The following is a 26,460-nucleotide window of genomic DNA, read 5'->3' as shown; positions in this document are numbered from 1 at the left end:
CTTTCAGATGAGATGTTAAACGGTAGCTGGATAAAAAAGATCTCATGCCACTATTTAGAAGACAACCATGGGAGTGTCCTGGCTAATGCTTATCCCTCAACCAATGTCACTAAAATTTCTTGGGGTGAATTTTATGGGCAACGCATTGCTTGCCCCCACCCTTGGTAGAAAAGTTGGTCGTTGCATTGATATCGCTTGGCCTTAAAAAACTACAAGTGCGACTTCTGTCCTTCAGTGGAAGGAAACTCTGCCTTGAGAGCTGCCAACCAATCTGATTGGCCAGTAGCTCTTGTAGTCCCAGCAGCACCAAGGCTCATTACTGGGTGGTGCTGGGACTGAAAGCAGATCCACGAAGAAGACAACATGGATGCCAGAGCGTGGTGGGTCTGTGCTTTGTTGGTGGGGAGGGATGGGCACCCTCGGGTAGGGTTAAGGTGGGGGGTGGGGGTCAGGGGGGGAGGCACATCTTTGGGGTGGGGATTGTGGCCCTAGTGCATACAGGGCACAGCCTGAAGGAGGTAGCCCCTTCCTTCCTGCTTTTTCACCTTAGATGATGAACAAGCAGAGTTCCCATTCTCATCTGCATCTACTGCCCAGCATATTATGGCAATGCAGACAGAATGAAGGCCTTAATTGCCACTTAATTGAGCAGTTAAGGGCCTCAGTAGGCCTCATGGGCACCTTATCCACCCATCATGTTATGGAAAACAGGTTGCGGATAGGCAGCAAGGTGGTGGGCTAGCCACTCTGTTGTAATATGCCTTTAAAGGATAGCCGCATGCCATCATTAGAAGGGAAATGTGTCATGTGATCCAGCCTCAGTTTCACTTTGGCCTGTGAGCAGAGCACAGCACACACAGCCTTGCTCCTGATGTCTTCAAGCTTTCTATTCATGCATATATATGTTCTCATGTGCCTAGTTTAGATAAATGAAACCACACGTGTTTACACAATCCCTTATGAGCGGCAGGTCAAGCCGCATCTGTGGAAGAGAAAGAGTTAACATTTCAGGTCAACGGCCTCTCATTAGAACTAGGGGAAGAAATCTCCCTCGTTGCGTTGTATGGGTGCGGGCGCGAAACCGATCGGTGCCCCTAACCGGGGCTGTGCCGCCATTTTACGTGGGCAGGCCAACTCTGCGCACGGAAGACCACAGAAATCTCCCTGAGGCACAGACTTGTTTAGGTTTTAGATATCCAAATAAAGAAATTAAAAACTTTTAAAACATGTCCCCTCATGTGACAATGTCAAATGAGCTGGGGCACGTCAATGAATTTAAAAAAAAAATTTATTGAATTTTTAAACATTTCATGAAACCCCATCCCGCCCGTGGATGAGGTCCCATGAAAAATGTGAAGGCCGCCAATCTTAAGGTTGGACGGGCAGCTCATTTAATTACTTCGATTAGTTTTTAACAGGCGTTAATAGGCCCGAGTCGGCTGCGTGCCCACCGAACTGAAAATCTAAATGACAGGCGGTGAAGCCCGCCTGATGTCACCATGCATCATTTTACACGTCGGCAAGTGGGCTCCACCCCCGCTCGCCATCCCGAATATTCTACCCTAGGAAAAGTTAAGGGATCTAACAGATTAATAGGGTTTTTATTTCAGATTTCCAGCACCCATTTGCTAACTTTAACGTAAAGGACATATTAATATAAACAGGATGGCCTGCTCTATCCTCATTGTTGCCTTTAGGCTGAAATTAGCAAAGGAACATTTACCCCTATGCTGTAAGTTATAGGGCAACATTTCTGCCCTTGTTATTTTCAGTGACATAAAGCTGATGTGAATGGATGTCTCAGCTCTATTCTCACAGCATTTGCTCACACTGGCCATGCACCCACTTAAAGGAATTATTCCTTTTCAGTTGACTTACAATGAAACATAACTGGATTGTATTTGTACTGTAGCGTTATAAAGAATAAACATTACACGTTGTCCAGTCATTCTTTATTTCTAAGATTTTCATTAGATTGTAACTGCACTTACTTGCCAGGTTTTTCAGGAAAGCCACTGAAAACTTTTGTGCATATTCCATTTCAGGCTCCAGGACTCTGTCCAGTTGAACTAAATGTTGATCAAAAGGAAAACTGACAAACTCCTCCAGGACTGTGACATTAGTTACCTCCCCAAGGGCCAGTGCAAACATTGCAAAACCTTTACATTTGGCTTCTTGTGATATTTCCAGTAATTTCTTCTCATCAATGATTGTTCTCCCTGAGAATATTGTAAAGATAACCTTGTAAATGTGCTGGTTTGTGAGACTTGGGAAGAAATTCTTCAAGCTCCATTCAATGCTATTGCCGATGCCAGAGAAGTCCTCTAATTGAAAGAATGAGTCTTGGATGTGTCTCTTCTTCAGTGTTTTTGCAGTGTAATCCAAAACTCCAAACTCCAGCTTAAATGGACCTTTCCCATATCCTGGTGCGGAATTTGATGTGTGTTGTACCAGAGCCACCCGGGGTTGAAGGTCAGAGGCTTTTGGTTCTGAAGAACTTATAAACTGGTTAAGCATTGAGTTTAAGAATTGCTGAACTGTTTCAGATTCTGCAGTTTCCATTTGCTCTAAGTCATCAACAATGAAAGCTAAGTCCAGGTTTACTGGAATAGGAATGGGTGAGGTGATCCATTCACATTCTTCATGTGGCTCACATACATCTGTTAAAGAAGATTAGAAGTTCTTAGTTTGTTTTTTGCTGCACACTTGTGCCTGTGCTGTTTTGTTGTTAGCTTAGGGATCTCATACAATTGGAATCAACATTTTGAAAGAATTCAACATTTTGAACGAAATAGTTCCACATCTGTCACAATATATGCTTAAAACCCATTGATCTCTCAATGTGTTGCACATGGGTGGTCAAGACCAAATATAATTTTCAGGTGGATTGAGGTCAGGGGATAATTTATCCAGAGCAAGTCAGCATAATTCAGTTCCCTCTTTGAACTTGTATGTTCTGGTCTTCATTTAACCTATTTCTACCATAAATCACTATGGGAGGATTTTCTCCGTCGGGCGGGCCGGTTGGGAGCATGCGCAGGTGGGGGGTAGGGAGCGTGGAGCCACCCGTGATTGGCTGCATGCCACCATTTTACGTGGGTCGGCCAATTAAGGCCCGCCCAGCATGATGTGCACCCAGCAGCGCTCAGTGCTACCTGTGCGGGTGGGCAGAGGAGGGAGAGTTGAGACCTGAGCTCTTTCACACGGAGCTGCCTTAGGGAGATTAACTTCAGTTTTAAAGTTTAAAACGAAGAAAGTTGAAAATCATTTACACATGTCCCCTCATGTGACAGTGTCATATGAACTGGGACATGTTTATGAAATGTTTAAAATTTTAAAATTAATTTAATAAACCCTTCATGGAACCCCATGGGGTCCACCCCTGCACGCTGAGTAGCAAATTCTGCCCTATGTCAATATTTATAATTTCACCCTTTCACTGGTACATCACCTCCACTGGTGGAATTCTGAATTACAGTGTGGTAAGTCTACATGAGAATTTCCATTATGAATTTGGACAACAGCAATATACACTTATATGGTGTTCTAATATAACAAAATATCAAAAGGTGCTTAACAAAAGCAAAAGCATTGAAAATATTTTTGATACTGAGTCACAGACAGAGATATCAAGACAGATGACCAAAAGCTTGGTCAAAGATGTTGGTATTAAGCAGCATTTTAAAAGAGAGAAAGAGAGATGGGAGGAAATTCCAAAGTTTAGAGCCTAGACAGCTGGAAACATAGCCACCAGTAGTGCAGCGATTAAATCAGGGATGTAGAAGAGACCAGAATTGAAGGAGCATGGTGATTCTGAAAGTTTGCAGGGCTGGAGGAGGTTACATAGATAGGGTGAGCCCTTGGAGGGATTTCAAAACAAGGATGAGGATTTTAAAATTGAGGCATTGTCGGACTGGGAGCCAGTGTAACCCAGCAACCCAATAATGGGTGAATGAGATCTGGAGCAAGTAAAGATGTGAGCAGCAGAGTTTTGGGTGAACACACATTTATGTAGGTGGAAGATGGGAGGTCAGCCAGGAGAGCTTTGTAATAGTTAAGTTTTTAGGGTTTCAGCAGCAGATGAGCTGAGGCAGGGTCAGAGCTACGCAATGTTATGCAGGTAGAAGTAGGCAATCTTGGTGATAGAGCAGATATGTGGTTTTAAGCTCAACTTAAGGTCAAACACAATGCCAAGCTTGTGAACGGTCTAGCTCAGCTTCACACATTTGCCAGGGATGGAACTAGTGATAGGGAATGGTGTCTCCTTAGGGGACTCCAAAGGTAATGGTGGAGTGGGAAGAGTAACCACTTACGATAATTCTCTAGCTCTGATTGATAGATAAGAATGAAACCAAAAAAAGGTAGATCCAACAACTGGATGATAGAGGAGAGATTTTGGAGGATGTTGTGGTCAACTGTATCAAAGTTGAATCAGATGAGGAGGGATGGTTTATCCTGGTCACAGTCCAAAAAATGTCATTTGTGACAACACTTTGAAGGACTTTGGAGAGGAAAGAGAGATTGGAGGCAAGATGGTCATTTGCAAGGGCAGAGACATCAATGGTGATTTTTTTGACAAGAAGGGTGATGACACCAGATTTGAAGGTAGATGGTGGGAATAGTGTCTGAGGAGAGGGAAATGTGAACAACAGTTTGGTCAGAATAGGATCGAGAGAGCAGATGATGGGTCCCCTGGATAAGGTGTGTTCATACTGAGCAAGGCAGATGATGGAGTAGGGTCTAGGGAGAGATGTGAATTCATGACAAAGGCAGTGGGGGACATTAGCTTGGTGCATTAAGGGAAAGGAGGGAAGCGCCAGAGAAAGCTGAATGGATGGTCTTGATCTTAGTGACAAAAATGTCCATGAGCCCCTCACAATTGTTGGAGATGAGCATGGAGGTGGCAGTGGAAAGTTAGTTTATGAAGAGATTTTATAATGCAGAATACAGGCTGTGGCTTATCTTTGCATTCCTGGATTGTCTTTGAATAGTACGTGGTGTTAGTGATGCGAGCAGCACCCGATGATGCTGAAACAAAAACAGAAAATAGTGGAAATACTCAGCAGCTGGCAGCAGCTGTGGAGAGAGAAACAAGTGCTTCGAGATCTGTGAGCTTTCATTTGAACCCGATAAGATCATAAGAAGAAGTAGGAGCGAGGAGCAGCCTCTTGAACCTGCTCTGCCATTCAATAATATCATGGCTGATCTGATTGTGGCCTTAACTCCATGTTCCTGCCTGCCCTCCATAATCCTTGACTCCTTTGTAGATCAAAAATCTGTCTAACTCAGCCTGAATATATTCAGTGACCTGCAGGCACCACTGCTGTCTGTGGAAGAGAATTCCAAAGACTTAACGACCCTCTGAGAGAAGAAATTCCTCCTCATCTCAGTCTTTAAGCTGTGCCCTTTATTTCTAGATTCCCCCATGAGGGGGAAACATCCTCTTAGCACCTACTCTGTCAAGGTCCTGATAATGCTTTATGTGGTCCAACCAGATGTGATGATGATTGCTTCAATCATTTATCTGCCAAAGATATTCAAATCTGTAAACTTAGAAAGCTTTAATGCAAACAATAAATCAGAAGTACATGCAGTTGTAAGGATTTTATGATATTATAGATGAGAAAAATCATACCAAAGCACAATGTGCATAACTGAACTTGGCGTAACATTTCTTGGGATGCTTGCTGCTGCCTGGACAACACAACCACTGCATCCTTGTGCAAAGGAATGAGATGAAAATCCAAATTTAGAAATTATTAAAAAACATTTGAGATTTGTAAACGTAACAACATATGTGGTTCAGTGACAGAAACAAAAAAGGAACAATTTTAATCTTGCCTATCAGGTTTCCACAGAATCTGAGTGAAACATGCCTTTCTAAGCAGGCAACAAGGAGGCGCACTGGAATCTGGCAGGTCCTTCTTTAAATATGCAAATCAGGTTCCACTGAAATCACTGGGGCCCAAATGCTATTTTAATCCTGGATCTGAGCAGGGAAACATTCATAGCTTTTTCACCGGGCCAACCTAGCAGGAAGGGGAATCAGGGCCAGAAGAGGATATGGGACCAAATCCCATCACGGAAGCTGGTGAAATTTAAATTCAATTAATGAATCTGGAACATAAAGCTAGTCTCAACAATGGTGACCATGACAATTGTCATCAATTGTTGTAAAAACTCATCTGGTTCACTAATTAGGGAAGGAAATCTGCCAACCTTACCCAGTCTGCCCACACATAACTCCAGCCCCACATCAATGTGATTGACTCTGAAATGGCTTAGCAAGCCACTCAGTTCAGGGGGCAATTAAGGATGGGCAACAAATGTTGCCCTTGCCAATGATGCCCAAATCCCATGAAGGAATCGAAAAAAGGAAGCAAGGTGAGCCTGAAGGAGCTGGCAGCTATTCTTCACCTCCGGCACTATCCATGGCATCAAAGTTCAGTGAGATACGATTGCAGTGGCAAGTGTCCGCCTATGCATGACTTCAGGTTGGCTGTTATCCCCATTTAAAGTACAGATCACCTCTCAGTTTCATGCTATTCTGACCTCCCACTGTGCACTCGCTTCCTGGCAGATTGGTGGAGTGCCATAGTTTAGCACAGGGGACATGAGGGACCATGGAGAGCAATAGATTGGTAAAGAGGGGATGAAGGACCATGGGGAGTGGGTGAGGGGCCTTACCTTGGCATAGGGGGCATGAGGAGCCATAGGGGCGGGTGGACCACACCTTGGCATAGGGGGCATAAGGGAACCTTTGAAACTTACCTTTTAAAAGATCTCCTCATGCAGCCTAGGGTTCACAGCTCATCTGAAGGGCCATGAACCACAAACCTTTAAAAACCTGGCCCAACTCCATGAAAATTGCGGAGTGCCCATCTCCACATTGGAGCCAGCCAGGCCAGGAGTGCCGGATATGGGCTTTTGACAGGAACCAGCCCATGCCCTTTAAAGGCACTCCTGAAAATCAGACAGCCTGGGAATGGGGCCAGGAATCCCCATGTTTGAAGGGCCCCCGAGTCACCCCAACTCGGTGAAGATTTAGCCCCTCATGCCTGGGTCTATTACAGGATAGTGAATAGATTGAGATTATTTGCCAAAATCAGTCCAACCAGGAGGACAAACCAAGTCACTGTGAGGAATTTTCCTAGGCCCTTAATGGGATGCTGGGAAAACTGGAAAAACATGCATTGATCCAGTTTGCAGACAAGCTCCCACCCATTTCCCACAGGCTGGTTGAGTACAATGTTGGCAACAAAGCGGCAGCAGGGGGAAGGCATGTCACCACCGGAGGAGGCCGCTGTAATGGTGACCCCAAGAGTCCTGCAGCACTATATATGATGATTACACGGGAGCTGTTTATCGTTTTCACCACTCAGGCAATAACCTGGTGGAGTACACAGCCTGTACATTCTAAAACGAGTCTGATTTTCATTACATTGATTTCAGTGAAACAGAATCGGGCAGGTTCTATAATGGGGTTTTCAATCAGTGCCAGGAGATTAACAACCTCAAGTTGTGAATTGTCTCCCTTTATTATCCACACGCACGCTTCCACCACTGTTTGCTGAACGGTGGTCTGCACAGGTGGTGGTTGTGGAGAGGAGGGGTGCCTCCAGAATATTTCTCTATTATCTAACGGCACTAAGGGCAATTGTAGTGCCCTTTACTGCCATTCCAACGTTCTAACTCTGACCAGCTAACTCAGCACAGACCAGAGGCTGAATTGCTGCTCCGTGTAAAAGTCGGACATGAGCTCACCCCCGCTTGGCCGGCTCACCCCACAGCTATTCAATGGCTGATGGGCCACTAATCGGCTTAATGTGGGACTTCTGCCCCCAGTTGGGAGGAAGTCCCGCTTCTGACAGCTGCCAGCCCTCTCTTTTCCCACCATCACGGCAGCTCTTGCTGGGACTGCGGCAGTCCTGAAGGGGGGGATGCCATGTAAGGGCCTCGATTGGCCTAAGGGCAAGTGGGCCACCCAACACCTTCCCCAGCGCTGGTAAAATTGCAATGGGGGAGGCGGGGACAGGTAGGTGGCAGACATGGTTCCCTACCTGAACAGCCTACCGGAGGGCTATAGAACTCTGGCCCAGGAATCAATTCTGGTAATTTGGAGACCTATGTTTCACAATGTTAAACTTATGGGCCTGGAGTTTCCATTTGATTGCCTGTGTTTATGTTAAAGTAATTCAGCCAAAATCAGCATAACCAGATAAAAAGGATCTGTAGTATCAGCAATGGTAACCATGAAGCTACTGGTTTGTCACAATGGTCAAAATGGGTTGCTAATATCCTTTAGGGAAGGAAATTTGCCATGTGTATATGGTCTGAATCATACGTCGCTCTAGACTATCAAAACTGGGGTTGACTCTGCACTGTCTTGTGAAATGTCCTAGCAAGCGACTCAGTTATGTTCAAGGCGGCGGCTCACCACTACATTCTCAAGGGTAATTAGGGATGGGCGCTAAATTCTGGCCTTGCCAACAAAAGTAGCTTGGCATATAAAAGTCATTTTCAGGAATCAAATATCAGGTTATTTACAGATGGTGGATTGACACTGATTAGAAATATCTTGTTCCTTGCGATAAACCCATTTTCAGCTGCATTAGTGAAACTTTACCAAGATACCAATCTTCATATCTCAAGAAATATTTTTTAAAGCAGCAATTTAAAAAAAGTCTAAAAATGCCACCTATTTGTGGAGGTTCCTGGCTGATTTTGTGCTCAGCAATATGCAAATGTGTTTGTGTGTTTCTGTGGGTGAGGAGAAAAACCACTTTACACAACAAGCGTAATTTTGGGCACAATTTGCATCGGAATCATCGATTGCACTCAAATCAGAAACTCTATCCATGAAGCCTTCTGGCAGCTCTGCTAAAATAGAATATAAAGCACTTATTAATAAAGACATTGCACAGATTTAGCCAGCTTACTTCTCATGAGCCCTGTGCTCCTATTTGCTATGGAGACTTAGATAACCCCCAGCAGGCACCTCAAAGTACTGGAGAAGTACCACCAGTGATGCCTCAGCAAGATCCTCCAAATCCGATGGCAAGAAGGCGGCCCAACAGCAGCATCCTCTCCCAAGCTAATTTTCCCAGCACTGAGGCACTAATCACTCACAGGATATGTTGCTCACATCCTGATACCAGGCTCCAGAAGCAATTCAGAACTTCATTGTAGCAGGTGACTCCCAGGAATTCAGCAAAAATGCTTTAGAAATATCCTCAAACCATCCCTGGAGAGGTCAACCTCCCCGCCAACTCATGGGAGCTGCGGGCTTCTGACTGACCAATCGAGACACTTTGTTGGGAACACGCAGAGGTGAAGTGAGAGGTGTCAGAGAGAGCACACAATTCTCCCAATAACTCGTCTTTCCAACTCTCGAAGCATCTACCCTGCAAGTGGCAGGGTCTGGAGATCGCACATTGGACTTATCTGCCATCTCAGAAGCTGTTGAACTGGAGTGCAAGCATCCTCGATGCCGAAGGCCTGCCTAAGAGCAAGACATCTCATACACACTAGGGATTAAGGAATACCCTATTGAGACAGTAAGGGATTGTTCCTTACACATTTCTCTGATTCTCTATGCTCATTGCTCATGTCAAAAGAATATAATAAAAGAAGATAGAATTTTCTTACCCTAAAAATGTTTTTTATGTCTGGGATGTTCTTAAAGGAGATGATGACTGGAGTAATACCTGAAGCACTGTATTGAATGGAAGCTGCAGAAACAGCTGCAGTGTCTTGGGATCCTCCATTTGTGATGAACACGGCTATTTTTCTTACAAGGGCGCCATTACGAACTCGTTTAAAAGTATTTCTTGAAACAAATTGCATACTAACACCAATATTTCGTCTTCTGTTTGACCGTTCATGTGCTAGTGCCTCTATTTCCTTCACAAGTAAAGCTTTTTTCTTAAAGTCTGAAAATCGAATGAAAGGCCTTGCTATGTCATTGTATGTTAAAACAGCCACACGAGCTCCTGTGGGACAGTTGCTTTCGGCTATGTTAATATCCTGCAGGAAATTAATTACAATTCTCTTCATCCTTTGAAATATAGCTGGTGTGACATCTGAGGATGTGTCCAGAGCGAACACCAGCTCTGTGGGATACGCAGGGCATTCTCCCCTTCCTGAAACAATGAAAAAAGCAAAATATTTAAAGATGTCATTTATTCAAGTAAGTAAGAGATAATATTCAAAGAATGACTAGTTGGCTATTATAAAACCAAAAAAGAATTACTTACTTTTCGAACAACAAGCTGTAGGTACAAAACAAAATCAAGGACATTAATATTTGATAATATCGTCATTCTAGAATTCAGTTCATTTGTGTGCTCCTTTAAGACCCTCTCTAAAAACCTCTGTTTTTGATCAAAGTTTTATTCACCCTTTCTAACATTTCTGTTTTTGGCTCAGCACTTCTTGTTTGGATTGCACCTTTGTGAACTGCCTTGCAACATTTTTTGATGCTAAGACACCATAGGCAGAATTGTACCAACATTGATTTTAAATCAGGGTAGGGACCAAATGTAGGTCCTGACGACGATGGCGTCTGTGTCCCCCCTGCCTGCAGCAATTGCCCTGGAGGTGGCCAATTAAATAGTCGCCTCCAAGGGGCAGTGGGCGGAATCGTCCCAGAAATTGGCAAAGTCCAATATTGGGCGGGGAAAGTGGCGTTTGATGCGCTGAGGGCAATGGCGCCATTGTCCGCCGTATTGTGTGGCACTGTGTTGAAAAAATGCAGAGGCACGGATTTCATGTCCGATCGCTAGCAGGGTGGCTCTGATTCGCCCGCCCTGCTGTCACCTCAGGCTTTCAGTAATCTGGTCACCATATTTAAAGGGGGTCCCTGCACAGAGCTAGAACTCCTCTAAGGGATTGGAAGCTGCAGGGAAGTCATGGCTGTCAAAGGGTAGAAACATGTTGCACCCAAATTTAGTGACATCTCCCTCAAACAATGGATGCAGTGGTGGCCCACCTTGAAGTTCTCTACTCCTACTCTGGGTAAAGACCAGCAAGCAAGGTGGCCAATCCAGCATGGGAGACAGTGGCAGTGGTGGTCAGCGCCAGCATCCTACAAAAGAGGACAGCCACCCAGTGCCAAAAGAGGATGAATGATCTCCTCCATTTCGTCAGGGTAAGTCACTCTTCTCATCACTCTCAACTCACACGCTCACAAACTCATCACACATCCAGGGCCCTCACTCATTGCCTGTTTAAGGGACATCATCATTCACTCTCTCAGACACATCTTCATTGTCCTCATCGTGTCCATGGCACCACTCAGCACCCACACATGCCAGGCTTCCTTCTCATCTGGACTGGCAGGCATCCTATTTATACTTTCTCCATCTGTATCCATGCAGGACAAGCTGGCACACAACAAAAGGGAGAGGTCGCAAACTGGTAGAGGAATGCTCCCCATCAAGGTCCTCACAGACTTTGAAAATAGAGCTATCCAGCTGGGCAACAATAATCTGGACCGTTACTATGAAGTGAGGTCAGCGGCGCTCAATTAAGTGAGGTTCCAGCAGTACAACATCCATCAGACAACCAAGCTGTCTGAGGTCCCCTGTTCCACAGTCCCCTGCCATGCACTAACTATCTCTCCTTGCTTTCGCAGGGCACATCCAGCATGGAGCTGAGGAGATCCATGAGCCAGGTTCTCGACTCTAGCCCACAGAAGAGAAATTTGCAGATGCCAACATTGAAGACCTGTTACAACGCATACCCACACCCTCCACCAGAGTGCAAAGACATAAACCTCGGTGGGACCTAGTTCTAGAGTAGCCTTGGGATCACAATCTGGTGAGCACATCGCACTGTCTGATCTAAAGCAGGTGGCAGGCAGTGGGGACTTCCCAGATTTCTGGCACTTGGGGGGGCTGCTGGAGGCCAGAAATCTGCTGAGCCCGAGTCAGATGAGGAGCCTCTGGATTCGGTCATGTCACAGTTGCTAGAGCAGCAAAGGCAAGCTCGGGAACATCAGGAAGGGGTGTTCATTGCAATCCTCAGATTGCAAGGCACGATGGAGGAGTCTGTCTGGCTTCAGTCTGAGGTGATAGTGCTGGCATACCAATGTGCCGAGGTCAACATTGGTAGGATGGCGGCCGCCATGGAGACCTTGGTCCAGGATATTGGTCCTGCACTGCTGCAGGAGCTGCACTCCATCGCTGAGGCACTTGCAGACATCCATCAGTGTCAATGGGAGAGGGGGGCGGCGCATCTCGATCTCACTCAGCTGACTCTTCCTCTCAAGGAGTCAGCCGGGGCCCTTGGGCACCCACAGGGAGGAGGATTAGCAGGTAGACACCCTGATGCCATCTGCCCAGGTGACTCGGGGAGTGTCCGGCCCATCCGAATCCCCTCTTCCTGTGACCCCAGCAGCTCCAGCTTTACAGGCCAAGGAGGGTGCCACTGCCACACAGCAGGACCCCAAAAGCAGGCCGGGGCCCTCCAGATCTTGGCCCTTCAAAGGATGCACGCCAAGGTCCTCAAAGACAACATAGCATAACAGTCAGCAGGCTGCCTCCACCACTGCTGTGGGTGTCCGGGGAGCATCAAGACATATTGGCAGGGTTAGAAAGGTCAAGAAGATTTAGTTGCACAACGTGGGCACAGGTGTTAGTCACTTGTACTTAATGTTGACCATTGTAAAAATACTCCCAAGAATGTTTCCTTGTCTATGGCTCCTTGTTATTTGTGTCAATCAGATGTAAATCCTTGATTCCTGCACAAAACGAAGGCTGCTGTTACAGTCCAGGGCCTCTTCCTGTGCAGAATGTAACCTTTTGTGCACAGTGATTGTCCGTTAAGTTACTGTCCAGGTTAAAGATGCCTGCACCTCCATGTGGCTTGTATTTGCTGCAAGGTTGTCGTACTCAAGTGTCACTGGACGTATGTGTGCTGCCCTCAGCCAGACAGGTATCAGACATTCCCAAATGCCATGCGAAGATCTCAAGTGTGTCCTCACTGTCATCATCCTCGTGGAATCTTGTAACAATAAGGGCCTCACGGCGACACCTCCCTCGTCTGGTCAGTGCAATGGCATCATCGCCTACACCCTCGCCTTCCAGGACCTCATCACCCTCCTCCCCTTTGACTTCCTCCTCATCGGAGGAGTCGTGCAGCTCTTGCATCTCCTCATCATCCAGGTCCTCCCCCCTTTGCATCGCCAGGTTGTGTAGTGTGCAGCAAGCCACAATAATGTGCAACACTCTCTGGGGAGTGTATTGCAGTGTTCCACCAGACCTGTCCAGGCACTGGAACTTCATTTTCAGGATGTCAGTGGTGTGTTCAACCAAACTCTGGGTTGCGGCATGAGCCTCATTGTATCTTCTTTCACCAGGAGTCTGAGGCCGCTGCAAAGGAATCTTCATCCTTTGATGGTAGGCCTTGTCCCCGAAGAGCCAGCCCTGCATCCTGTGTGGTCCCTGGAAGATGTCAGGGATCTGAGACCTGCTGAGGATGATTGATTCGTGGTCACTTCCAAGGTATCTTGCACACTCCTGCATTATCCGTTTGTTATGGTCGCAGATCAGCTGAATATTGAGAGAGTGGAAGCCTTTGCAGTTCACATACTGGACTGCTTGTTGCCAGGGTGATTTCAGAGCCACATGGATGCAGTCGATGGCACCTGGCACCTGTGGTAATCTGGAATTCTGAGCAAATCCCAGCACCTCCTGCCTTGCCTGATCCGTGTCAAAATTGACACAGGTCTGCGTCTTGGGAAAAAGGGCACCTGTGCTCTCCTGGATACAGCTGTGGATGGAGGCTTGTGAGATCCCACAAAGGTCCCAGTGGAGTCCTGGAAGGAGCCACAGCCGTAGAAATTGAGCACGGCGGTAACCTTAACTGCCACTGGCAGTGGACACCCTCTGAGTCTCCATGGTGCCAAATTATGCAGAAGGTGGAATATGTACATGACCAGGTCCCCTGACATGTGCAGGCATTGGCAACACTGGTTCTCGCTTATCTGCAGGTAGCACATGCGCTGTCTATAGACACTGGGTCTAGCGATGTGCCTACAAATGAGGCTCCATGAGGTTCTTTCTCTGCGTGCAGAGGAGGCCGTTCTGTCCCTTGGTCTTCAGGGATCTGCTCCCCCCTTTGGCAAGCCAGTCGCGTTCTTCTCCTTCTTCTCCCCTGCCTATAAGCAATCAGGCAGACAGTGAGATCACAGCTCCATGTTCCTGATGGTCTTCTCACTGCAGTATCAAAGAGATGGTTGCAAGGGTCAGCAATTGTCTCCTAAGGACCACTCTTGGTCAAAGCATCACCTGTGACTGCCTCTTATGGCCCCTTAATGCATGCTGGAGAGCCCAGGCTGCCACATGGATGCCCAGTGTTACTGTTTATGATGGGTCACCATGCCCACACCCAGCACTGCCCCACACCACATGACCACCGGGTGACAGCAGCTTCGGCCATTCGACTACAACCTGAACTCTCATCTCAGGCGCAGGCATTTTCCCAACCCGGACTCCAAGGCTTCGCAGTTTGCTTGGACCATTAGGGTGACTCTTCAATATCAACTGAAACATAAATGCAAGGGACTAGGAGCGCACCCCTCCATCAGTGTTCGATAGCCACCTTTCCCAATAGGATCCTCAGGCTTGCCCAGTCACGCAATGGTTCTGCAGCACCATAGCATTCATTTGAGTTTGAAGTATGTGCGTGAGGGGTTAACAGTAGAGGAGCAATCACTGGCACTGTGAGGGATGAGTGCCACTTGAGTGGGCACAATTGCTTGATCAGGCTGACTCCAAGCATGTCAATTGAGCTCAAGCTAAATGAACGCAGCTGCCAGTGGAGTGCTTATCTTTGACATAACTTGGCATTAGCCCAGCCATTTCTTTCCCTCACTGCAACCCCCCCAACATCTGTTTGTCCTTAAACATCAGTTGGTGCTGCCATGACGCCCCTGGCACTGTTGCCCTTACCGTAAGGTTGCCTTCTACCCCTTCCTGCTTTGCACTGTTGTCCTTGCCCAGGGGTTGCCTTCTCCCTGGCAGTGTTGCCCTTGCCTGGCACTACAAGCCAGCCACAAAGAAGTCATTGTGGAGGCTTGCTCGTGCCCCCCTGAATCTGCTGAGTGCTGCACAAAGTTGTGTGTGCTCACCTTTGAATTCCCCTCGAAGTTGAGGTTGCCAGGTTCACGCCTTTCACAGGCAGTTGTAAATCATGCCATCGTGAAATCACACCGACGTGGGATTTAAATTTGATGGGTGGGGGGGTTGATTCCGGCATGTGGCCACAATAATCAGATGCAAATATATTAAAATTAAGTTCACAACATTCAATGACGGAAAATGCGGCCCGCCATTGACTGGTGGAGGGGACAATCGAGTCCTGGGTTTACGGGATTGACAAATGTGACCAGGGCCTTTTCGTGAGATTCTCTAATCTCGCCATCGAACACACTTGTTGATGATCGGGCGCAGAAAATCCTGGCCAGTGAGCCCATACAGCACAGACAGGAGAGCCAATCAAAGTGCCCAAGGCTTTGAATGGTCGGTTGCTCCACCAGGAGATTTGGGTGCTGTCAAGATAGATGGGAGATGGCGAGAATGCATCATGACCATAGTGTCCTCTAATGACGTTAAATATGGTGAAAACATGTGTGGCCACATCTGCCAGGCTCTGGGGGGCGATTCGGTCCATTGGACGGCTCAAGGCTGTGGCTGTGGTGCACCGGCACCCATGATTCCAAGGTTGGTGGAGCAATTTAAGGGAGACCTCAATGGCCCCATGGCCTGCCACCAGACGATCTAAGTGGTGCCACAAATTTGTCCCCAAGTGGGCACTTAATTGAACTTTAATGAGCTACCCGCTGCTGATGGGTGGGTAGCTTGTGCCAGTCAGACTCCACCCTCCGAAGCGTTTGCTCAGAGGTGTGAAGACGTTGGAAAGATGATCTGATGTGCAGCTTTCAGTAATTCCCAGCCTGCCACCCTCTAAAGCTATCTTCACATGTGGCTGATAACATTCACTTCATGCAACTGCAGGTTATTGTTGATTATCTCCTTCTATTCTGCATATACAAGACAGATGAAAATCATTAACCTACTTAACATTACCAGCTGCAGCGTTCTGCACATGTGGCAATTATGAAAGAAAAATATTCACAAGGCTTCCCCCTCTCACTATTCAGGCTTGATTTTTGTTAAACTATCTTGCTATAAGCATCACATGCTAAAAAATGCAATTGCTACCCTAGGAAATACAATGCAAGACTAAATCATTCAATCCCATGACAGCTACCACTAAGCCAGTTCTGAAAAGAAGACAGATCATTACTTTAACACCACCATTAACATGTTTAAAGTTAATGCACCAACTTAGTCCAAGCTAACACTACTTCATTTCTGTCACCAATACGGACATGTTTCAGGGAAAATTGGGCTAAATAATTTGTGTTTTCTTTATCATTATAGGAAAGTCCTGCCTTTCGTGACTTCCTTGTTTGCATTTTCACTTCCCCACACTTTAGACTTTGTACACACCACATCACCTATCACTTGAGCAATATTCGCTTATCCGCCTTTGAAATGTTCAAACCTCTCCACTGATTCTTTGACAAGTACACCCTTTGAGCACAGCTTGAGTGTGGAATTGGTTCCTTTACCCTAAGCTATCAGTTTCATCATTCATTAATTTTGCAAAAGATCTTTGAAAGCCGAGGTAGATATGGTCTGTCAAGTTTGACACTGTTAGTTGTGACTTCTGGAGTATTGAAACATCAGTAAGGAACTCTAATGGATTGGAATGCTATGTTAAAATGGAGGATACAGGAAGTAATTGTTGTGGGTCAGTTACTCACGGAGTACACTTACTGACATCTTTGTGAGTTTATTCAGTTGGCCTTAGAAATCAGCTTTGCTGCTCCATACCATTATCCAATAACACTGGTAGAAGTGCATGTGAGTAGATATACTGTAGTGAGAACCATTTTCTGTAGAGCAACTGCCCAAACCCATGCTGCCTCCATATGGCTGGAACCTATCTAATTGAGTCCCATTCAAAAGCATGTTCCTCCTTCATGATTTCGCTGTTTGCGACGTTTCATGGGAACGTAACCCCCATGCATCGTGGGACTTTACTGCATCTGAAAAAGAAGCAAAATCTGGCTTCTTGATTTGTTGGAGTATTTTTGAGAATCACTCATTTTCAATGGTCAGGTTCGTCCAGCTTTTCAAAATGTTTCCATTTAGAAATGCTGTGGTAGAACTTGAAGGCTAAAGATACTCGCGGAGGTTGTGGCCCTGCCCACTGGCTAAAGAGACGGAAGCGGGCTCACCTTCACTGGCTCAGGAAGCCATGTGTGACTGGTTTGGATGGTCGTCAGGCTGTTAATTGCTTGAGGTCATGGCTTCCGTTCCCATGTGGGAGGGTGTCCTGCCTCCAAGAGCTGCCAGCCAATCAGAGAGCCAGCCGCTTTCCAGTCTCCAAAGAGGAACAGCGACGTAGGCCGGATAATCAAGTAAGTGGGATGGCTTCACCGGGGCCAGTCAGGCAGGCTCTGGCGAGGCGCTGGTGATCGCGAGGCCAATGTGGTGGGGTGAACAAGCAGGTGCAGCTCTAACAGGAGGGCCTTCCCCCCTTCCCCCTTCTTGCCCTCCCCATCACCCACTACCCACCCCTCAACCCCCTCCCCCTCCCCCCCCCAACACTATCACTACCTGGCCAGCAGTCTTGCCATGTGGCGTGGGCCTACCCTGCCACTGCCACTGGAAAAATACCAGCAGCAGCAGAAGCAGGCCTTTTCGTGGCAATTAATTCATTACTTAAGGGCCTCAATTGGCCCAAGGGCAGCTGGGCTGCTCGACACCAACCCTGCTGTTGGTAAAATCCCAGAGATTGCCGCATGCGCCCCATCACACCAATGGATTTTCTGACCTCCCTGCCTGCCAGTCCATTTATTAAGAGGTTGTAGTCAATTTCAACAGTGTACTTACGGCAATTGTTTCGAATGTACGTTGTCAATTCACATTGCTGTAACAAAAAGTAGAAAAGTCTGGTTTCTAAAACAAACATGAAATAGTGTATAAACTGTAAACACGTTTCATACATGTACAACGTGACCTACTGTCATAGAGGCAATGCCAGGTGGTCCTCTGGAGCCCTAAAATGAGGAGATATGAAACATTTGATCAAGCAGGGTTCAAAAATACTAGTTCATCACTTAAGCTCCAAGGTTTTTTTCCCCAATTTAAGTATAAATGTAAAACGTTATAAAATAAAGACCCGACTTAAAAGCTTTGTTCCCTCACCAACAAATGCTGGATGGAGATCCATGTGCCGAGTGCAAGTACACTGACCTTCACGTCGCAATCATCCAACCAATGGAGATGTACTTCTCAGCTAAAGGTAGAAGGGAAAGAGCTGGGAGCCAAAAGCTGATGTCAGGATAATGGGATTACACTGGATTTATGAGCTAGGATGTAATTTGATGAGAAGTCAGTTCTGCAGTTTTCCTTTTTAATCTCTATCCAGTGACCCATGCTAAGGGTGGTATCAATGTTTGATTGCAGTCCCTTGTGATGCCTACAGATTAGGTTGGCACTCCAGAATGGCCAAACCAAACAGAAAGAGTAATCACACATGCAGTAAAAGTTTGAAGTGAGTAAGGGAGAAACTGAGAGATTAGCGGGGGAAAGAAAGAAGGAAATATAATAGTGGATGAAATAAATTAGGACATGGATGGTCAGGGCTGTGTGGAAAGAGCAGGAGATGGGGCTGATTGGGTAGCTCATTCAAAGAGTTGGCACAGCCATGATGAGCTTCTGTGTTTTTTTGATGGTATGTTTTTGGGTAAATATGAGCACCAGGTGGTTGTTAATGATACGATGCCAGATAAAACACCAACTTTTCTTTGGGCTGAGTTACATATACAAGGTGGGCTGACAAATATGCCCCTGTCATCAGTGATGAAACACAGAAGGCAAAAAGGGACCAAGTCAGTGTTCTTGAAACGGTAATAGAGCTGGGTGTAGGGACTAAACTGCATGAACATCATGGTATCTTGGGATAGTCTGATAATAGAGGGTCCATTTTGCTTAGTTCCCTTTCTACCATGGAGATTGTGGTTGCGGGTATAAAGGTTGGCCAATTCCCTACCATCGGTTTTGTGCCTGGCTATAAAAGTTAAAAAGACCCCCATAGGGTCAGTAATATGACTAGTGCTGTAGCCTAGCGAGGCTCCATGCTGGGAGCTGAGCCTTACAAAGTTAGATCTTTATGCTGGGAGGACATTGGCATTGACAAGGAGTGAGGGTGAATGTCAGTGTCTGACCACTAGCATGACATGCATCACCGCAGCGCCAACAATCTGTGTCATCACACAACCCACTGTGGTTTAATTTATATCCATTAAGGTGTGCAGATGTAAAAGCTTTCTATCTTGCAGCTCATAACAACATGAAGTCCTCATGTGACAGGAGCAGGACAAGTCAGCAATTAAGCTTTAAACGGTCCTTTGGCATCTATTCAATCAATACATGTGTTTCTTAATTTCTCAAAGCGCATGTACGTTGAAGCAAAAATAAACCTCTCAACATTTCTGCCCAACTTACACTGGGTCCGGGATCTCCAAAATCACCTGGAATCCCTGGTTCACCAGAAAATCCAGCATTCCCCTAAAAAAGAGCAAATATATCAAATTATTTCACTTTCAGACTCATTAGATCTCCTGGTCGATCAATTAATGATTATTAGCTGTGCTTTACTTCTATATTGTTCCTATATTCATCATCGTGCTTTGAACGTTAATTCACCAATTTATTGAAGGCCCAATGTGGAACCTTTAACGTCTCCATCCTTTTGTATTCTCTTCATTCTCATTTTTCACAACGTTAGCCATTGAAACCTGGTTTTACAAAATATTGATGTGGAACTAGGTATTGTTATTGATTAAATGGAAATAATCGTGCCCATTTTAAAAATTGCTGGGGACAGCAAAGAACTGACTCAAGATAGCATCTTTGGTTAAAACTCAAACTCAACAATTAAATGGTTTAAATGGAACATATACCCTCTGCCCTCTTGCTCCTTTGGGCCCATCTTTGCCCAGTTGACCAGGTTCCCCAGCTTCTCCCTGAAAAAAAGCAATAAATGAGAATAAAATGAAGAGCAGAATGTTTCTTATTAAACAACATGGAAAAGTAGAACTCCTTTGAAATATCACAGATACCTGAAGACCAGGGTTTCCAACATTTCCTTGCTCTCCCTGAAGGATTAAAAACAATACAAACATTGTCAAAAATCATTTTTAAAGCTTTCGCAGCTAGTATCATTAAACAGGTGACAGCAAAAAGTATGTTAGGTATCTTTGTTTTCAGAATTACTAGCAAAAGGATTAAGAAACAAAAAGATTTAGGACAAAATATTAAAGGGTAGAAATATTGTATTTCACTACATTCATAGAAGTGATTAGAAACTGTGGTTGAAACATTCAACAGTAAAACAATGCGGGGCTGCTTTAAAAGCCAGCAAAAATCCTGAATCCATTTCCAATGGATTATTATCTGTGATACCTGGTACAGAGTCAAATAACACAAGTCCACCTTTGGAATTAATAGCTAGGTGCGGTGTCTCAAAACCAGCAGTGGATTTCAGACCTTGCTGGATTTTGGTCGGGTGGTTCAGGCCATGGGCGGTTCAGGTCAAGTCAGATTGGGTGGGGTCAAGGGTCACTTGGAGTGTGGGAACAGACCGGCATGCAAGTGGTGAAGGGGATAACTAGCTAGGAGCCAAATCACGTCAATGCAGCGCCTAGTTGTATTGTCTGAGTAAATTTTTTTAAAATAGTTTTCTTATTTAAAATCGGTGCATGGCACATTCTAAAAAAAGGTTGGTTTTCGGACAACTTTGGTTTTTGGACAGCCGGATTTGAGACAATGTACAGAATTGGGAACAATGATGCCATCATTTTTGATCCCTGGTCCAAACTCTGTTCCTCAGCTACCAACTCCATCCCTCTCCCTGTCAACCACCTGAGACTAAATCAGGCTGCTTCCAAGTTTGGTGTTATATCTGACCCAGAGACGAGCTTCTGACCATATATTTGTGCCATCACTAAGACCATCTCCATTCACTTCTGTAGCACTGCCTGATAATGAAACTTGCACTCCAACATCCAAGGAAGGAGAAGAAATTATTTAACTATTACAATCTATCCATTTATGTCTGCAACAGGCAGGCAGCTACAGTCCAGTGCACCAGCTATGAACCCTGGTGCTATCACAGGAGAATGTGGAATGAATCCCAATAACACTTCAGTAATTACAGGTTAAATTTTGAAAACAAAGTTTAGGAGCCCAATCTACAGTGAGAGAAATAATATTTTTCAACATTGTGGTCTGTTACCTTTCTTCCCTTAATTCCTGGAGAACCAAATCCACCTGTACCATCCATGCCCTGTGTGACAAAGAACACACTGTTCACAATTTAACAGTAACCAGTCAATCTCCATGTTGCTGCACAGAGGTGATGAGATTCTTGACTTTGTGCCATAGCCTAAACAGGCAAGTCAGCAATCTGCTTACATCTCTCTCAACCTTTATTTTCATTGACTTCAATGAGCGGAGATGTAGAGCCGGCTCTCAGTTCAATATCACCCATCACACACGGTTGCAGAAAGGTCAAATTACCCCCAGAGAGTCAAGATTCAGTACGATCTTTACATGCTGAGTGTAGAGGGCAGAAGATAATTGGACCAGATCACACTTGAATATTGTAAATTTTTGTCCTTATTTTTACATTATAATTTTCTGTGTCAACATTAATAATTGAACCTTCCTATGTAAACTTGTTGTGTTTTAATTACGCCTTCTTGCCAGTTGCAAGTGGGGTTGGGGAGTTGTTTAACCGTACGACTCTTTCTCATTTCTCTTCTGGATTAAATTTTTAATTGTGATTCTTTTTTAAAAGAAAGTGTTAACAAAATTTGCATACTGAAATTAAAATGAGAAGAAGCTCACCGGGCTCCCACGAGGTCCCGCCTGTCCTTTAGTGCCTTTGATCCCAGGCTGTCCGTGTTGCCCCTATTGAATGGCAAAAAGGCTGATTAATAAAAACCCCTTTCCATTCCATTCACATGTACAGAAATGTACACTGATGATTTTATTCCAATCAGTAAGTACATCCAAAAACCCTTCTCATCTCAGTCATTCTCATATAGCGTAAGTAAACACCCAATTTGAATTGTTTCCAGCCAGAAGGAATGCATGGCTGCCTGGAACAGAGAAAGCAATGCTTTACTTTTTAATGCTTATTAAATGCTTGCTAACGCAGAGAAAGATTCTTGGTCAATTTATGCATGACGAGCAATTCCAAAACTCTGTGGACCTGTTATGGCACAGTCGACGGTAAATGCTGAGTTGTTCAAATCACAAAGGAAACCTTGAATAAACTGTCACAACTTGTTTTGCAATTTGTATAAATTTTGAGATGCGTGCCTTGAATTCAGTAGTAATAAGACCACCAAGTCTTATGGCCAGAATTTTCTGCCCGTCGAGCGGGCGGGCCTAACCCAATCTCCGGTGGGCGGGGAGCCGATCCCCGTCGGAGAAGCTGGCCCTGCCGCCATTTTAAATGGGCGGGCCAATTAAGGCCCACCCAGTGTGACGCCCGGCAGGAAGCGCTATGCGCTTCCTGTGCGGGCGAGGGGGGGGGGGGGGGAGGGATCCCCCAAATGCAAGAGTGCGCTCTATCACGCGTGCACACGAAAGAGCGCACATCTTCCTGAGGCTAAGATCGCTGAAAGTTGTTGAAATATTAAAACTAAAGAAATAAAAAAATCCTTAACATGTCCCCCTCATGTGACAATGTCACATGAGATGGGACATGTTAATAAATTTCACTAAAAGTTTATTAAAGTTTTTTAAACCCCACATGAAACCTCATCCGGCCAGTGGATGAGATTTCATGTTTTTTCAGAAGCCCTCTGGGGTTCCTGACCTGCTCCCCAACCTTAAGGTTGGACGGGCAGGTCCTTTAATTGCTTTAATTATCCTGTCAATGGCCTCAATTGGCCATTGACAGGTTGGTAAGCGCACAGCTGATTTGGCTGTCCACCTGCTTTCCTGAAAATTTAAATGGAGCGGGATGACGTTGGGGTTTCCCTCTGACGTCATCCCACATCATTTTGCGCCTTGGCGAGCGGGCCCCGCTCCCTGCTTGCCGATGGCAAAATACAGCCATAGATTTTAAAAGACCCAGGCAAGGTGACATGCAATACCCTGAACCAGTCGAATTCAAAGTGAGTTTCCTTACCTTCAGTTCATTGTAGACAGCAGCTTGAGGCATAAATGCTGAAGGTTTTTCACACTTGTTAGATCCTAAAATGCCTACCCTTACACACAGCCTTCGCTCCTTTCTGCATATTTTCCCCTTTGAATGCAAATTCCCATTGTTTCACTATGTCTTTGGACTTTACCTTTCTGATCATAAAAATTTAGCATATACCTATTTTACCAATAATCTTTGGGGAAAAATAAACACACTGTTTCTAAACTTCACCTGGCTAGGTGACACATTTCACCCCTCCTTTGAAAACAATCTAGTGCGGTTTATTTAAAAATGCAAATGTTCTTTGTACCTAAGGTTACCTACTTAATATTTCAAACCTAGATCATCTCCTAAAACGTCAAAGCCTTCAGACCAGCTGCCTTTAATACAATTAAGTCACATACGTATGCACGCGCACGTACACACACACACAAACACACACTCTGATAATGTTGTTGGATTTTATTGTAAAATAGTGTTGAGAATTATTATATCTTCCTGACAGGAATTAACTCCACAGCTTCTTTTTTACACCAGGGTTTCTACCCAGAGGTTAGCCTGAGTGGCAGGTTTTTCTTCTTGTCAAGTAGGGTACATTGCATAAGAGGCCACTGAAAGTTTTCAGCTGCTGGGTTGTAGATTATGAGTAGGGAGGTAGATACAGCATGTTTGTAGGGTCGGAGAGTGATCGTAATGGGGTGTTGTATACAGATCTCAAGAAGAGCCGTGTAATCGCTCCGTATGGGAATGGATCCAATCATGAGATGGGGTCAATGGTAAGATAGCAAGGGTTGGTTGGTGATCATGGGTGAGGTCACTCTTGGGATGAGAGGTCACTGATCGTGGCGATTGGGATAGATGATCACAGTGGTGGCTCTGATCGCAGAGTGGGTGGGGAAGCAGGTTTACTTGGGGGACCAGGAGGAAGCATTCCTTCTCATCCTGGCCCAGCGGCAATACTGGGAAGTGCTCACCTCTTCCACATAGAAGCTCTCACCTTTTAATTGATGGGTTTGTAGAGCTCTGGAAAATCTAACAAGTCAGGGTTAAACCTGGATGGGAGATAAAGTAAGAGGAGCGCAACCTCGTTAAAATATTTAAATGGGTAACCCTCATCTTGAGGAAGTGGGTTGGTTGCTTGTGGTCTCTGTGCTGCCTCCATTAAAAATAGGAGTGGATTCAAGACAGGTTGGGTTCGGGTTTGAGATTTAAAAAATTTTAATATCCCATGTGATCAAAAAGCACCCATCATTGGGGATTAAAACTCCCTTCCATATTTAAGCACCATTGACATGTCTTTATTCCATATAGAAGTCCAGTCACTATGTGATTTTAGGGTGCAAGTTTATGCTGTATGCAAGAAGGCTTCATTTTCCAGTGGTATAATTGAACATCTGTGGTGATACATCTTGCACATTGAGATAAATTTTATTATAGGCAAGATTTTCCACCCAATAGCAATCCCTTGGTGTAGATGGCACACCAATCTTCATGACTAAATTTCCTAGATTCAATCTTGGTAAGCAATGCTCTGCAATGGGAGTATGGAGTCAGAAAACCTAAGGCACACTTACAGTATGTCCTTTTGCTCCAAGGTTGCCATCTATTCCGTCAGAACCAGCAATTCCATTCAGACCCTGTCATATAATTAACACACAAAAATGTTGGTCACAATTTCAATATGATATTATTTCATTTTATCTCAGAAATACTCAATGAAACACACAACTGTCGCCAACTTTGCTTTGTTATGAGCAGTTAGAAAAGACACAAGGGACATGTGATATATTATCTTCCCAATTCTTCCTGCCTGAGCTTGAGAAAGGCCCAGTCAGATCTCAGGGATTGCCATTCACGTCTAATCCTGAGATCTCTGCCTGGTCTTCAAGTCTTGCCTGCTGATCTCCAGAATTAATATTCACCATCCTCAATCTTGTTGAAGTTGCAATTCATAGTATACACAGACCTGTTACCAAAAAGTTTGCAAAGCTTCCAAAATGATGTGAAACCACAATCTGAAAATAAATTTGCCCCATTCTTGGACTAACCCTTTCTTACGGTACTCCTATGTATTCCCCAGGCTTCAGAATTAGTTTGTGCACAATCTTAGGGTGAACTGAAACCCTGAAAACTCAATGTTCATTATCTATCTCTGAAGAAGGGTCATTTGGGCTCGAAACATTAACTCTGTCTTTCTCTCCACAGATGCTGTCAGACCTGTTGAGCTTTTCCAGCATTTTCTGTTTTTCTTTCACTATCTCTCTGTCTGTCTGTCTATTGATCCATCCACTTCCTGTAGTGGTATCCCTGTGCAATCTATATGTAACGCAAATGAGGTATGTGGATTCCATTTGCTTGAGGAGCACTGGTGCGATTTACAACCAAATCAGTACAAACAGTAGAGTAATCTCCAGACACATCCTGTTGCCTCGGGTATTATGGTGCAGAGAGGGAGCGTGGTTCCTGGTCACATGATGGCATCCAGGTACCAGGCTCATCTGCATGTTGAGCTTCTTAAAGGGACATCACTCTTTAAATGAAATTACAACATCCCCTTTTTTCCCCAAAGATTAATCTCGTATGTTACAAGTGGGGCACTGAGTAATAGCAAACTTAGTTGCACAGAGGTAGAGATTGTAAGCATTACGAGTACAGAAATAATGATTGTAAATGGGCGTACTCCAAAGATGTGCTGAGGAATCCCTCTGGCAAATTCCCAGGTAAGGGTTTGCATAGCAATTGCCCAGAAATGCTAACTTCCTCTGGACGATTGCGCTGCACTGGGATTCATCCAAAAATGTGGTTTAAATCATAAATTTCGGATGGTTCCACCAGGATTATAGCAAAAAGTTAGAAGAATTAAAACCTCTTCCAACTCCTGGGTAACTACTGTAAAGACCCAGACCGAGCCCACAGGACCACGCCCCCCTTCACCCCAACCACCACCACCACCACCACCTCCCCCCTGACCTCTGACAAACCCACCTCCAAACTCAACACCCCCGACATCGGATCCCCACCCCCGACCTCAGATCCCCACCCCCCGCTACCTCAGCCTCACCCCACCCCCCCACGGCCTTAGAATCCCCCCTCCACCAGACACCACCACCCCCCCACTCCCGCACCACCGTTCTCCGGACCCCTCCAACCCTTCCTCCG

The 26,460-nt window shown here is 45.3% G+C and overlaps 1 protein-coding gene across 1 annotated transcript in view; it reads right to left on the bottom strand.

Moving 5' to 3' along the window:
• Nucleotides 1-26,460, bottom strand: part of LOC121276074 (collagen alpha-6(VI) chain-like) — a 158,178-nt gene that overhangs the window by 14,531 nt on the left and 117,187 nt on the right. Inside the window, exons 30-41 of the mRNA XM_041184014.1 lie at nucleotides 24,876-24,938; nucleotides 21,993-22,055; nucleotides 21,379-21,429; nucleotides 20,204-20,239; nucleotides 20,045-20,107; nucleotides 19,587-19,649; nucleotides 18,101-18,136; nucleotides 17,970-18,006; nucleotides 10,257-10,271; nucleotides 9,649-10,142; nucleotides 5,636-5,717; nucleotides 1,992-2,660 (exon numbers count right to left, since the gene is read on the bottom strand). Coding sequence (XP_041039948.1) covers nucleotides 1,992-2,660; nucleotides 5,636-5,717; nucleotides 9,649-10,142; nucleotides 10,257-10,271; nucleotides 17,970-18,006; nucleotides 18,101-18,136; nucleotides 19,587-19,649; nucleotides 20,045-20,107; nucleotides 20,204-20,239; nucleotides 21,379-21,429; nucleotides 21,993-22,055; nucleotides 24,876-24,938 — 1,672 coding nt within the window. The remainder of the gene's footprint in view (nucleotides 1-1,991; nucleotides 2,661-5,635; nucleotides 5,718-9,648; nucleotides 10,143-10,256; nucleotides 10,272-17,969; nucleotides 18,007-18,100; nucleotides 18,137-19,586; nucleotides 19,650-20,044; nucleotides 20,108-20,203; nucleotides 20,240-21,378; nucleotides 21,430-21,992; nucleotides 22,056-24,875; nucleotides 24,939-26,460) is intronic.

The sequence above is a fragment of the Carcharodon carcharias genome, chromosome 3 (assembly GCF_017639515.1).
Source record: "Carcharodon carcharias isolate sCarCar2 chromosome 3, sCarCar2.pri, whole genome shotgun sequence".
Taxonomy (NCBI): domain Eukaryota; kingdom Metazoa; phylum Chordata; class Chondrichthyes; order Lamniformes; family Lamnidae; genus Carcharodon; species Carcharodon carcharias.
This window is presented reverse-complemented; position numbering and strand designations above follow the sequence as displayed.